This window comes from Antennarius striatus, chromosome 2 (assembly GCF_040054535.1).
Source record: "Antennarius striatus isolate MH-2024 chromosome 2, ASM4005453v1, whole genome shotgun sequence".
NCBI lineage: Eukaryota > Metazoa > Chordata > Actinopteri > Lophiiformes > Antennariidae > Antennarius > Antennarius striatus.
In genome coordinates, this window is record NC_090777.1 from 24791362 (window position 1) to 24805380 (window position 14019).

General features: G+C 44.1%; 1 protein-coding gene across 11 annotated transcripts in view; it reads left to right on the forward strand.

The window, feature by feature from the left end:
• Positions 1-669: 669 nt before the first annotated feature.
• hspg2 (heparan sulfate proteoglycan 2) overlaps positions 670-14019 on the forward strand; it is a 79340-nt gene continuing 65990 nt past the window's right edge. For 7 of the 11 annotated variants that reach the window (XM_068306608.1, XM_068306644.1, XM_068306627.1 and 4 more), the window contains exon 1: positions 670-1021. In XM_068306608.1, coding sequence (XP_068162709.1) covers positions 953-1021 — 69 coding nt within the window. In that variant the 5' untranslated portion in view covers positions 670-952. The remainder of the gene's footprint in view (positions 1022-14019) is intronic. The other 4 variants (XM_068306636.1, XM_068306669.1, XM_068306688.1 and 1 more) reach the window with 1 other exon arrangement.

Sequence of the window (14019 nt, forward strand, 5' to 3'; positions counted from 1 at the left end):
CGGTCATATTCAGGGGCTTGTTAGCTACCAGTTTACACAGTTTGGTGCGGATTTAAATGATAAATCCGGGTCAATCAGATGTAAATGGTTTTCACAAATAGTTAGGTTTGAATAAAACTGTATTTAATGAAGACACTGAGAGTCATTCATAATTCAGCATGTGTACCTATAGAGGAGCAAACATTGAAACTTTAACATCTAGATCAGAAAGTGGAGAAAGATTCTTTTTTCTTTTTTACTGAAAATCCTCTTTATGTGAATCTCTTGGATTCTGTGTCAACGTGATTATTTGATTCCACTCCGCCTCTTACTTTTCCTCTGCATGTCTCTCTCTCTCTCTCTCTCTCTCTCTCTCTCTCTCTCTCTCTCTCTCTCTCTCTCTCTCTCTCTCTCTCTCTCTCTCTCTCTCTCTCTCTCTTCTCTCTCTGTCTCTCTCTCTTCCCTCTCTCTCTCTCTCTCTCTCTCTCTCTCTCTCTCTCTCTCTCTCTCTCTCTCTCTCTCTCTTCTCTCTCTGTCTCTCTCTCTTCCTCTCTCTCTCTCTCTCTCTCTCTCTCTCTCTCTCTCTCTCTCTCTCTCTCTCTTCCCTCTCTCTCTCTCTCTCCCCTCTCTCTCTCTCTCGCCACCCCCCCCCCAGTCCCGGTACAGGACCTCCCAGTGACTTTGCCAGACTGCATTTAGCCCACAAGTCCCGAGTTTCTGCGCACCGGAGTAACTAAGGTTCGGAGCGCACCGGAGAAACTAAGGTTCGGAGCGACCCCCGCACAACCCCCCCAACCGAAGAAAAGAGCGATCAGGGATCCGTTGTACCTGTTGATGAAGTCCCACCGGGCGTGGGACAGAGGAATTTCCTGCACGCAGAAGAAAAGACATCACACCACCCTGGTGTCCAGGAGGACTGAGGGACCTTTGCTTTTCCTTTTCCCCAGCAATTGCATCGCTGGTTCGGTGGAAAATGAGCCGTCCGCCCCCCTCCCTCTTTGGACTTATCCTCTGTCTGATACTCTCATGCCAGCTGGTGACGGTAAGTGGTCCCAACTTTCTCTCTGCCTTTTAAGCGCGCCCTTAGTGGACCTGACTTTCATTCAGCCCCAGAACTTTTCCCTTAAAGACAGAAGACAGTCCTGCTTCTGGTCCACCCCAAACACCCCCAGAGCCAGCACACGTTCATACCCCCAAGATGCTTCTAAAAGTAACATGGTGGTCTGGAACCGAAGCCGGGGCTAAGTCTGTCCCTGGAAACAAGCTATTCATAGTGTCCCAGCACTAAACCCTGTCAAGAGTCTGGGTCCTCACTGCCTGTTTTCATTCCATCTTGGGGGGCTGAATAACACCTGAAAATGATTTGTTCTTCCTTTGTGTCCTCACACCTGGGGTGTAGAGTTCTTTCTCCTTGCCCATCAGAAGGAGTTTCACCTCTCTCGATGTGTTCCTCCACGCCTGGTGCTGCAGCCCGGAACTCAGGAAAGCTTTGGACTTCTGACCCAAATGCATCCTGTGGTTCTGTTATCAGACCTCTAACCACCCTCTCTCCTTACTGTTGTTTTCTCTTAACTTTAAGCATCAATTAGTAGTGTCTGCATTGTTTGACACCACCCTTCTTCACAAGGTCTCCTTTGAGGAGCTCAGAGTAATGAACAGTCCCTTAGTGAAATGACTCTCAGCAGGTCATCGGATACCTGACCGACTGTTTCTGATGTCCTATTTGCACACGGGGACTTTTTTTTTTTACAGTGTAATTAATGGTAATCATTTGCAATCGGCTATATCTGCTGCATGAATCATACAGATGGTGACCACTGCTTTTCTGCTGAAAATAGACCCCCTACACCACCACCCTCCACCCAGCTTGAAATCCCGTCTGGTCTGTCACCTTCATGCCCTTCAATAAACAGAGCTGTCATGGCTGAGGTATCCGGCTCCTGTGGGTTGATTTGATCCGAAGCGAAGCCTTTCTGAATGATGGACAAGGCTGAAATCTGTCTTCCACCTGCTGGACTTAGAGAACAGGAGCGTCTGAAAAGACTGGAAGGCAGTTTAGGTGATACGCAGGTACTTCCTGTGACTGGAAGGATGCGTTGCTTCAACTAAGGGTGTATTACTGATGTTTCTCTAGTAGCACTGATCCTCAAAAGCGCACCCGTCCCCAGAGGGGGGAGGCAAGGAGGGCTCATGTGTCACCTCCTGACGGTGAATGGTAACATGAGATTTTACCACAATCTTGACTGACTGCTAAGCCAACAATAGGAAAGTAATGACATGATCTGGAACTGCCAGGATATTTTTCCTGCATTACGACTTTGAGCTACGGCAAGCCGACTACCTCTCGAGTCGATGATGCATTAGTCCCGGCGTTCCTATGGCCCCCCCCCCCCCTGGCCCCCCATGGAATGTCAGGGTCATCTACATCGGCTCAGACAATGAAAGTCAATAAAAAGTTGTGGTGGGGAAGGGCTCTCGTCAAAATGAGCCCCAATTAGCTCTGATAGAAGCACAGTGTTTGATAAAAACTCTCACAAATGAGATTTGGCTCAGTGTTTGACTCAGTGTTTGACTCAGTGTTTGACGGTTCCCGGGGGGGTCTGGCTGGTCCTCCTTCACCATGCATAGGAGACTAATTACACTTGGTGGTGCATGATGTCAGCCCCACTGAGCGCCGCTGCAGACAGTTTTGGCTCAGTGACTTCTCCCAGTATAAAGTGTCCCCTGGCTTCATGGGGGGGGGGGTAGTAGGTTTTGGGGGAGGGGCGGCCTGGATTCCTATAAATGACTATACAGTCTGCAGAGCATGTGTCACTGGAGTAAATTGCTCTCTTTGTCTTCTGTGCTGCTAAATGTCGTGCAGCTGGAGTCGGATCTGAGGGTTTGTTCAGACTTTGCTGGGCGATGCGTGGACCGGGCGAGTCAGCGGGAGGTGGGGGTTAGGGGGATCCTGCTGCTTTGTTGTTTGAATGGGACTCGAAGCACCAGGTAGCCCAGCCCAGAGTCCCAGCAGTGCAAACAGCAGCCCCACTCCACAGTTTGAACAGCAAGGAAGGGCTGCCCACACCAAACCCATTCACATAATTGCTTGAAGACTGGCTTCAGTAAACAGAGCTCTGTTGAATTATAGCCCCAGGAGGGAGGCCATCTTGGCTGACGGGACAATGCTTCACTGCAGTGACCCCCCTCTCCCAAAGCTCGTTGGCACATATGGATTGCAGGCCGGGAGGCTTCCGTGTGTTGACTCAGCAGTGAGGTGTGAGTTGGGCTCTGAACCTGACTCTGTCTCCTGCTTCAGTGGGAGATTTGAACCCCGTCGTGTTCGAAGTACTTTTCTGTTTTCCAGGAGTTGTTCAACACTTGCTGAAGAAGAAGGAGAAGAAGTATACTTTATTTATCCGCAAGGGAAATTACATAGTCACTCAGGTTAGTATAGTATACAGGACCCCTGAACACAGCACACAAGTGGGCCTGTAAGCATGCAGTTAGTACACACAGGTACACATCAAACTACACACATCAGGAGGCAGAGTGAAGGGCAGCGGCTTCTGGAAAGCGCCCCAAATTGAGCAGCTTGTAGGGGGGACGGCGCCTTGCTCAAGGGCGCCTCGGCAGTGGCTAGGAGGTGAGCCGACACCTCCCACCGTCGCCTCACACTCGGTTGGATGCTCTGGCGGGAGCGGGATTCGAACCGCCAATGGCTGGGCGATCCTGTCTTCAAGACAATAGCTCTACCGCTGAGCCACTGCCGCCCCAATGATGTCTTTTTGCTGATGTCTTTTTGCTGATGCTGATGTCTTTTTGTTATTTTCCTATCTGTTTCATCGATAGTGTTCCTTTTCTTATTCTTTACAATTCAGACTGGTGAGGTGTCTGAGCTTCTTGTGATGTTTTGGTTTGTCTTATTATATTATTAGAATGTAGAGTAATACATTCAGGGTCTAGAGGAGACCACATTCTCTTCACCTTTCAGACTCCTGTGTGTGATGCAGAGATGCATCAAAGCGACACACCCTCAGCTACCCACACAGACTAAAGTCTTTTCACGATGGGGTGTGCTGCGGCGCTGCTCTTTCACGCCCAGTGTCTGGCCCGTGTCGGTCAGAAGAGTCGACACCAAACACAGCTGCACCTCCGGTGGTGCAGCAGCAGCGCCGAGCGTGTGCTGACATGAGCACACATACTCCAGAGCGGCGCTTGTTGGAACTAGAGTCCTAATCTTTCCATTCGCACCTCCTCGCCCTCCGACGCACGTTTCACCTCAAACCAGCCCAATGAGCCTCACGTCGAAGGAGGACACCTGGATGCTGCGAAAGCTCTTGTTAATACTCGGGTTCTGTTTCCCCTCAGTGCTTCAAACAGAGACAGAACACCAAATATGGAATGAAGGAGAGTGTTTTCATGCTTTTTTCTTGAGCGGTGCTCAGCTTTGGACGTCGAGCAGCAAAGTGTGAGCTGGTAACAGATTTGCCAGTAGTTATGAGCAGGACTTAAAATGACAAGATTTTAAGTACTAAAAAACACACATACACATCCATCCACCCACACACGCGCACACACACACACACACACACACACACACACACACACACACACACACACACACATCCAATAGAGTTCACAGTGAGGTCACAGAACGTCTTCAGGACGCAAGCCCCCAAAAGCTCATCGTCAGGAACGATTTCTAAATACAAATTTCATTCCTCATTGAGTCAATGCTCATGTGGAGATTATTTGCTGTTGAGTTTTCACTCATGTCCTCGTTGTGATGTTGTGTGATCAGTCAAATTTTGTTTAGGCAGAAATCTGTTAAATTTTGCCGTTGATTAGGATCTGGATTCAGGAATCTACAATAGATCTATTGAGAGCCATTCTAGTTGAATTATTAACGGATCGATAAGAAAATTTGAAAGACAAGTGTATTTTTTTCCATTTCCTGTCTTTCTCTTCTTCTTCTTCTTTTTTTTCTTCTAAATGTTCAGCTTGTTTTTTTCAGCATCTGTGTCTCAATGGTCCTGCTCCTGGGTCTTATTAATGCTGGTGTGGGGAACCAAAATCCAAAGACCAGGCTTCTACCCTGTGTGAACCCCTGCTGGTGCACATTAGTGATTCATTGAAATGCTAAGTTGACCGTATTGCACTTCCCCTTTGAATGTACTCCACAGTTGTTGTGCTCTCTTAAATTTACTAGCACTGACGAGAAATCACATCTTTGTCTTGACTGGTCCCCCCAGCTCCGACAGTTACTCTTATGGGGGGTTGCTAGCTTGCTACCCTTTTCACTAAAGTTTTTGTGTTTTAGGAATGGGTTTTTTCTACACTGTCTTTTAAAGTCTGGCCAGAACCCGACATGCCATGAAATGTCTTATCAGAGCTGATGATGTCTCACTTTCTCATAAGGGACATGTCTCTACCTGAAACGGAAAGGCTTCTTTTTTTACAAGATTGAATTTTAGCCTTAAGAAGATGCAAATTGAACTAAGCTGCAGTTAAACCCCTAATGTTCACAGGGCAGAGGGATTTAAAAAGTTTTCATGGTTTGATGAGAAATAGAAACCTTTTTGTGGACCTTGTTTGTGGGCAGTTGGACCAGCTGTGCAAAAAGGGCTTTTGTAGGTGCAATGTCACAAATATAGTTTACTTGGGAATATTCAAGACCCACTTAACATGATTTTTGATTCAAAAAATAACGAACATTAAAATGACAGCCTTTGTTTGTTCAACAGTGAGCTGCTGTTAGATGTATTAGTCACCCTTCCACAGCTGAAAAATCTGTTGCTCACAAATTCAACAGTTGTGAAGAAGCATAGAGTGGCCGTACGTCCATACATCTCAAAACTAGCATTGTCTCTGACTACTACAGATTGCCAGACTTTGAAGCCGCTGTTGAAAGTATGTGTCATATTACTTGTGTTTTATGAATGGGTTCATCTTCTGGTTGACGGGGCTTCGCTGGTCCTTTACTGGTCTTTTGCTGGTCCTTCGCTGAGCCATTGGTGATCCTTTGCTGGGCCTATGTTGGAACTTTGTTGGACCTTCGCTGGTCGTCTGCTGAGCCATTGCTGATCCCTTACTGGGCCTTTGCTGAGTCTTTGTTGGACCTTCACTAATCCTTTACTGGGCCGTCGGTGGGCCTTAGTTGGTCCTTTCCTGGACCTTTTGCTGGGCCTTTACCTTTCCTTCACTGAGCCTTCACCTGATCTTCGCTGGGCCCCCACTGAGGCTGCAGAAGCCCTCAGGAGACACAGCAGGGGAGCTTCACCAGTCTGCTCTGTGTTATCATGTCAGCTGCTCTTCTATGAGACATAACAACCCTTTTACATTGTGATGCACTCACGCACATTCACTTTGTGTTCATGCAGGAATTTTCTGTCTGTCTGCTCAGTCTCACAAGTACCTCTTAAATCTCTCAGTATTTGCTATTTGTATTTATATCACTGCTTTTCCCTTTTACCCACCTCACCACCATTTGTTTGTAACATGTGTTGGCTCTGTGATGAGTTGTCTCTAGAGCCAATAAGCAGAAGAGTTCAGAGGTTGCAGTCAGTCCATTGTTTCAGTAATTTGGTTCCTTGCTGAGTCACCATCCTGTTGGGGAAATGAAAGCTGGCATTATCTGCAGGACAAGAAGACGCCGCTTCCCTCAAAGCAAAGTTTATTCAGGCTTTCCTGTGTTCATTTCAGATGCCCTGCTCCACATATGTAGAAGAAATAACCCGGTTTATTGTTGTTTCAGCCTTGGCACTGTTTCTCCCTACCTATATTCAATGACGGATTTGTGTTGGAAAAATCTCATAATCTCCGGTCTATCTAGGTTCATGCTGTCATATCTCTTAAAAGCCTGAAACTCATATTTAAATAGCCTTTTTTCATACAAAAAAATTGTAGATACATTTGTCAGAGACTCGGCTGCTTGCAGAGTGCAAATACAAACCTGTCGTAGTTTGTAAGTACCATAGTGGAACCAAGACTATTGAATCCCCCTGGACTTAATTATGTCAGAGTTTAACTTCTTGTTTTTATTTTCCTCTCCCAGCTAGAATGTCATCTTTGAATTTCCATCAGTGTGTCCCAACCAAGCAGAAGGGCTTATTGAAAATATTTTCCATGCAAGGTTGTTGCTTTTGAACAGGCCAGTTCCATGCCAGGTGCCCAGCTGTGCTGTCATGGAAAAAGACTTTGATTCAGACATACATGTGTGTTTCTTGAATGTGAAGTAAATTTTGGATTGACCTAATCTCAGAGTTCATGAATAAATTAAAACTGCCATCTGCCCCGTATGTCAAGCAAACAAAAGTTAACAATACTATAATGGATAAAATCATACATTTTAGTTACTTGATATGTAATATAATATTTAATAATGCATTCAATTACAAAATGAACCATTGCCAATCCTCTTCATTCTTAGTCCCGGTTCCTATAGCTATTATTTGTTGAGCACACAATGATAAAGGTCTTAGTCATTCTTGACAGAACGGGCGATGGCTGACCAACTCAACAGCCGACTAATACCAACAGAACTTATTAGATGTCACTGGCAAGCTAAATATGCTAACATTAATCCTAAAAGGTGTTGGAAAACGGTTGTGTCCCTCTATTTTTAGAGCCTCACCACAGGGGGATGCATTTTTATGTTTTTTTTTGGGGGGGGGGATTTGCTATAGCAGCATACTAGCAGTGGCTTCTCTCTGAGGACTGAATCCAAGCCATTGATAAGAATGGAATGTAGTCTCTGTTGGTGTTTTAAAACCACAGCCTGAACGCTGCTAGAAACCATCAGCATTAAGCCATCAGTTCACACCAACAGCTGATCCAGATCATCATCAGGGAAAAGCTGAGTGAAGGCTTTCAGATTGGATCTTTTTTCATGTAGAAAATACCCCTGAACCAGCACAGTGACTAAAGTAGCTTAGCATCATCACATGCCCGTTGAAGCTGAAGGCTGGCCTTCTGAATCCCAGTAAGGCAAAAGGAATATTGGTGGTTTTGGACTCAAGTGGCGCTATGTAATTTCCTCCCTACCCGAACCATCTGTTGAACCCACAGAATGAAGAGTGGTATAAATACTCAGCTTGAGGGCTACTTCTTACGTGTTTCACTTTACTGTTTGATCAGACTTGACAGAGATTCTAATGGCGGATGAGGTCTGTTTGAAACCCATCCAAAGGTTGATCATGGAGGCAAATAGGATTTGTGTTTTAGAAACAGGTTGATTTTTTTTTGCATAATGCTTGCAAAAGGAATACTATCATTCTTTTTTTCTTTCCTATGTACTGTATATGTATTTAAATTATTATAAATTAAATGTGTTGATTCCCTTTTTGATTTCTTTGTCCTCTTTCCCTTAGTGAGATAAATATGATTTAATCACCCCAGAGAAACTTCTTGTTCTTGTCTTCTATCATCATGACAGAAGGAAGGGTTTTTCTGTTCGTCTTCATCCAGCAGCACCTCCATCCAAGTCAGGCATGACTGCAAGACATTGTGAACATTGGGGAGCATCTTTCAGCTGTGCCACATTAGGAGACTCTGATATGACCCTCACAGGAGAACAAAGGGAATAGATGGAGGTAAAGAAAAGAAATGGAACAAATGCTTGACGGCAGTCGGATTCTCTGGCCTTTCGGCCACATGTTGAACTTTAGTCTGTTGTTTTACAAGGAGTTTCTTGCAGCAAGGATATTGGAAAACAAGGTTCGAGTGAGAGATAGAGGAATGCAGAGTTGTTTTTCTTGCTGTCTATTTGTTATTTAGAAAAGGCCAGCCAGACAGCAGAGATTAGGGTCTGATCAGCCCCGGGTTCTGTCTCGGAGGCATGCCAGCAGTGTTGTTGCAGGTGGAGCTTGTCCTTGTGATATGACAAAAGCCCCCACGATGTAGGCCGAGTGTAGAAGAATTTAGACATAACTAAATAGAATACTTTTATCCAGATCTGCTGCTAATGGTTTGGTCAAAGTCCACATGATTATATTTTAAAAAGTAAAGAATGTGCAAAAGAAATAAATGAATATCAACCCTCAAACAGAGTTGTGGTGGACTGGCAAAAATTAGGTCTCTAAAATATTTTAAACCAGAATCTAGTTATTAATAACTGTCACGTCTGTTATATAATATTAATCTACCGCGATGTGCTGGCAACGTGTCTGGAACATCTCCCCGTCTCATGCCCGTATGTCTGCCGGGATAAGCTCCAGCAACCCCCGTGACCCATGAAAGTGGAGGAAGCAGTATGGAAAATGAATGAATGAATGAATGTGTATATAATTTAAGGCTCATCCTACCTTTGTTTATCCCATTTAGGTGGTAATACCTGGAATTAATCTGATGAAGGTTACCATGGAATAATACAGGTTACTGAGAAATGCCTTCATGTTAACGCTCAGCAGCGAATCACCATTAGGAACTGAAGTGACACAATCTCCCTGGTGAAAGCTGAGTCTTAAATGATCCTCCATCTTCCCTTGGAAGGTCATGAACTAGCTTGTTGTAGCCTGTCCATTAGCTCTGTGGTCAGTCACACATTCACAATGCACTGCCTGCCCCCAGATACCTGACTGCTTCCCCTTCTGCTGCTTCTTTTCCTCTTCTGCTCCACCTCGCTGATCAACCACCCTGAGCTGATGTGTTTTCACATGATCACACGAGGCTGCGTTCCTATAATTATAGTAGGAAATGGATCCGTCACATCTGCTTTCAATGAATGGCCAGGTTAACCCTCCTGCGTTCGTGTATTATTGCATGAAATCTCGGCAAACAGATGTCTTTGTAGGTGTGAGCACACCTTCAAATTAAGGCTTGTTGTTGAATTATGAGGACAGGTGAAATTTCTCTGTCAGCTGCTGGGTTCGGGTTGAAGATGCTTCCAGACCTTGTTTATTGTTGTCAGATGTCTGCCCTCGGGTCTGTTGGTCCAAATGGACTCTCATATGTCTATTAGACTCGAGCGTAGAGCGCTATCAGAGTTAATTATCTGTTAAAGCTTTGTTGCCCTTCAGCGTTTGTCTGAAACTGGTCACCTTGGAAAAACATGATAGCAATAATCTAAAACATAGAAGCCGATATGAAGAAGTGTTGGAATCATCTGATGGAATCTGATGTCTAATGTAGGAAATGTCAGGTTTATTGAAGTCCTCGTGAGCTCTTTTTTAATTGTGTTGCATAAATTTGAATATTTGATCATTGATAAATGATTAAAACAAGGCCTCTTGTTTCCTGGGCACACTTCTTTGAAAGCTCACTCCTGACTTTTATGTGTTGCTCCTGGCCAGTTGTAATGGAAGCTTTTTTATGAACCCAGGACCAGGATCGTTAAAAAGCCTCTGGTAAAGGTTGATGTAAATGTCTGCCATGAAACTACTTAACAAAGGTTTGTGGCTGTAATTATCGTCTTGAAGGTGGGATTGTTACTCAGTTTAAATAAAATACAAGAATATTCATTGATCCATCCATGGTTGGGCCAGAATTGTTCATGAATTACATTAATGTAAATTTGTAAATTCTACCTGTCTATTTAAGAGTTTTCAACTCCTTTGGATGAGATGTTTCTGCTCTGAGAAGAGTCGACACATGTTCGTTAGCTCCATTTGAACAATTTGGATTCTAAAGTTAGCTCTAAAGTTAAGGTAGCTTGTGACTTGTTCAACATGCTTGAATTGACTCCTCCAAACCCGGCCCCTGACAAAAACGATCAGTTTATTTTTAGGACTGTCCTGTGGAACAAAAATACATGAAGTAAAGGAAATGCTTAATTTAGTTGACTTTTCTCTCAAAGTAGGAGATCCTGCAGGCGTGGTCTGCTCAGGGGGAATTCCTTTCCCTTCAAGTTCATCAAGGAAACTGGGATAGCCAGCAGGCTTCCCGAAACAGTTCTCACAGCTGAGGACACAGTCTGAAGGACTGTTCAATCACATGAGCTTAGAATGTCGATATAATTAATAGATGTATGTTTCAAAGGAGGTAACCTGATTCATGTAATCAATCTGAATCACAGCAGCAGAAACGCTCTGCTGCTTAGTCTTTATGATCATCTGGTGAATCATACCTGCAGGGAAACAGTCTAGACAGGAAGAATCCCAGACCAGGTGAGCTAATATACAGACGGGTATTTTTCTGATACAGTCAGACTCTACAAAATATTATAGTCTTTACACCTGACTCGACTAATATATGTAAGTTAAACAGACTAACTAGTTTTATCTGTGGAAAACAATTCAAAGCAGGGTCTTCATCCATTGATCTTAATGGAACTGCAGAGTTAAAAATTCCTGGGGCTTTTATTTCATTTGAATGATTCATATTTTACACATGAATAAAATGCATTCTGCTAATTATTAGGTCTGTAAACTGCAAACGGGGATGCCACACAAGGCTCTTAGTGAGCCCCTCGTTGACCTTGGACAAAAATAATGACGGACTTTATCTCCCATCCAACAGCTTTTCCCTCGGCCCTCATTCATAACCATATCTTCATCCTGCACACTCTGTTTGCTTATCCAAAGTCTGCCCTGAGACTCTGGATTGGTTTTGGTTGGTTTGGATTTCCATACTTGAATCAGGAGGCATTGCAGGAGAAAATTTTAAACAGCTAAAGCCGCAGTTGCCAAAATGTGTGTTGACCAAGTTAATTTTCTCATGAATCCCATCAACAACATAGTCCAGGCAAGTTTTATATTGATATTGACATTGTAAAAAACAAATTACTAAAATGAACCCTTGACCTTAAACAAAGGCCAGTAGTTACACATCAATGTAGGTAAATAAATTCTATTTATAGGGGTTGGGGTTTCCGACCAGCCGAAACAAGAGTGCCTTACATCTGGAGAAATCCCATCCACTCAGATTCCCCAGATCCCCGGCATTTAAAATATAATCCGGTTCCGTGCTGGTGTCCTGCTACTTGATCCTTTTTCAGTGGGTGACGGAGGGACTTTAAGTCTGTGAATGGAGAGGGTGAGAGCCAATCAGACTGCAAACAGTCTATGCAGGTTAAGTGGGCACCTGACCCCCTCTGACCTGCCGAACCCAATAATTGGCTTCAAGAATGCTAACATTTCTTTGCTTTAGGGTATGGTTAAAGTAAAGCTGGATGGCTTTTTGTTGCTAAAGATTTGCCACGATCCTTGGATGAGAGGAAATTAGAGACTTTGTTCACCAAACACAGAGACAACTTACAGGAAGGTCCCGTGTTAGGGTAGACCAAAGCATCTGGTCACTTCTCTTCCAGCCAGAACGGAGGAGGATTTGCTTCAAAGTGTTTGACTTTGGCTATTTTTGGTCATAAAAAATTCAGCACTGTCAAAGCAATATCTAAATCACTTTCCTTATGGTGAGAAAAGAAAAGTATAAATAGAAAGCTACTTTGTGGAACATCTCCTAACTAAACTATGTTCTCATAGGCCCTGCAGATCAACCTCCCCCAGTCAATCGTGGGTGTGCCAGTATGCTGAGCAGCAGTTGGCTGTGCCCCCCACCACTCACAGAGTGTTTCTGAATTATGGCTTTCTTTCGTGTTTATTGGTTTTTAGCCAGACCCAACCTCAAATGAGGAGGTGAGGGGCTGCCAACCACAGCAGCAGACGGCCTACTGTACTGAAGCCTTCTGGGAAGTGATTTTCACATGGCACAAACGAATCTTTGAAAGCGTTGGACAGTTTTCATTCAAGCTCCTGTGTATAACTATTAAACACATGGTTCTCACAGCAGCAGCTAAAGGCTCCAGGAATGTCCTTTTATTACTGTTTGAGGCATGGGATCACAATTTAAATAAAAAGACATTTAAAATCCCACGGTGTACTGGCGTCGTGCCCGGAGTGTCCCCCGCCTCACGCCCTATGCCGCCGAGATAGGCGGATACAGCGGTGGTAATCTGCAGATGAATGACTGACTGACATTTAAAAACTTGATGTTTTGGCCTGGAGACGTCTCCATGTGAAACTTTACCTCATGTTCAACCTGGCCTTCCTCCCTACGTTTCCTTTCTGCTTTATACATCTCTACCTACACACAAGACTTAGAGTAGGTCATGTGATCACCCACTTTCATTTATATACTTGTAGATGGATTTGATCAATCTGGATGAAGTGGGAGATGAACTTGGACGACCTGGGTACAGATGAAGGACTTTTTCCAGTTGTAGCCAAACAGGAAGTTACGTCAAGATAAAAATAGATTCAGATCCATTATAATGGAAAATCTGGTATGAATAACACCTGATTCCAAATGTGAGGAGTCACGGTCATGGAGTTAGGTAGTGTTACTTAACTTGACATGAGGCAGCAAACACGTTAAGTATAGTATCATTGCAGGACTGTGTGTTGTGCCTGAATGCAATAGTAAAATTGGTGTTGGTGGAGCAATACACCATGCTAGTGGTTTCTACTTCTGTTTGGAATGTTTTTAGTTAACAAGCTTGCATACAGCTTTCCTCAATCTAATGGAGATGGGTATTTTGTATCAGGATGAAGTCAGCTGCTTGCAGCTGTTGACCGGCCGGGACAAACACGCCCTGAGTCTGAATTTTCAGCAGCTTTCCCATACAGCGTGGGCCGTGTGGTGGGAAAAGAATATGCCTGGATGACTTGGAAAATATGCTGGCATTTGGAACAGAAATGGCAAATAAATTAATCGCTTTGTTGCTGGTGAATCCAAAGGGTTGTGCTAAAACACACTGTATGTAGTGTGGCAGCAGCTGCGGTCATTTATAATCAAGTTATTTGTAATGACCCATGACACGAGGGTCAATGAGGGTTCAGCCGTGGTCATTGCATAGATTCATAGTCATAGATTCATGTCTTCAGACACGAACAAGAGCTGACACCCTTTTGGAGAACCAAATGAGCTGTCATGGAAGTCGGTGAAGTCTGTGGATATCAACTCAACAAAAAGTCTACCTGACTGAGTAATCCCAACAGCCCCTAAAGCATTACTGGAACATCTATATTTTTAATTATTATTCTTCATTCTACCTTTATTTTCCACAGTACATATTGTAAAAGTCTTTGTTTAGTGTGAAGGCATGAGATGTCACAAACCCTTGAG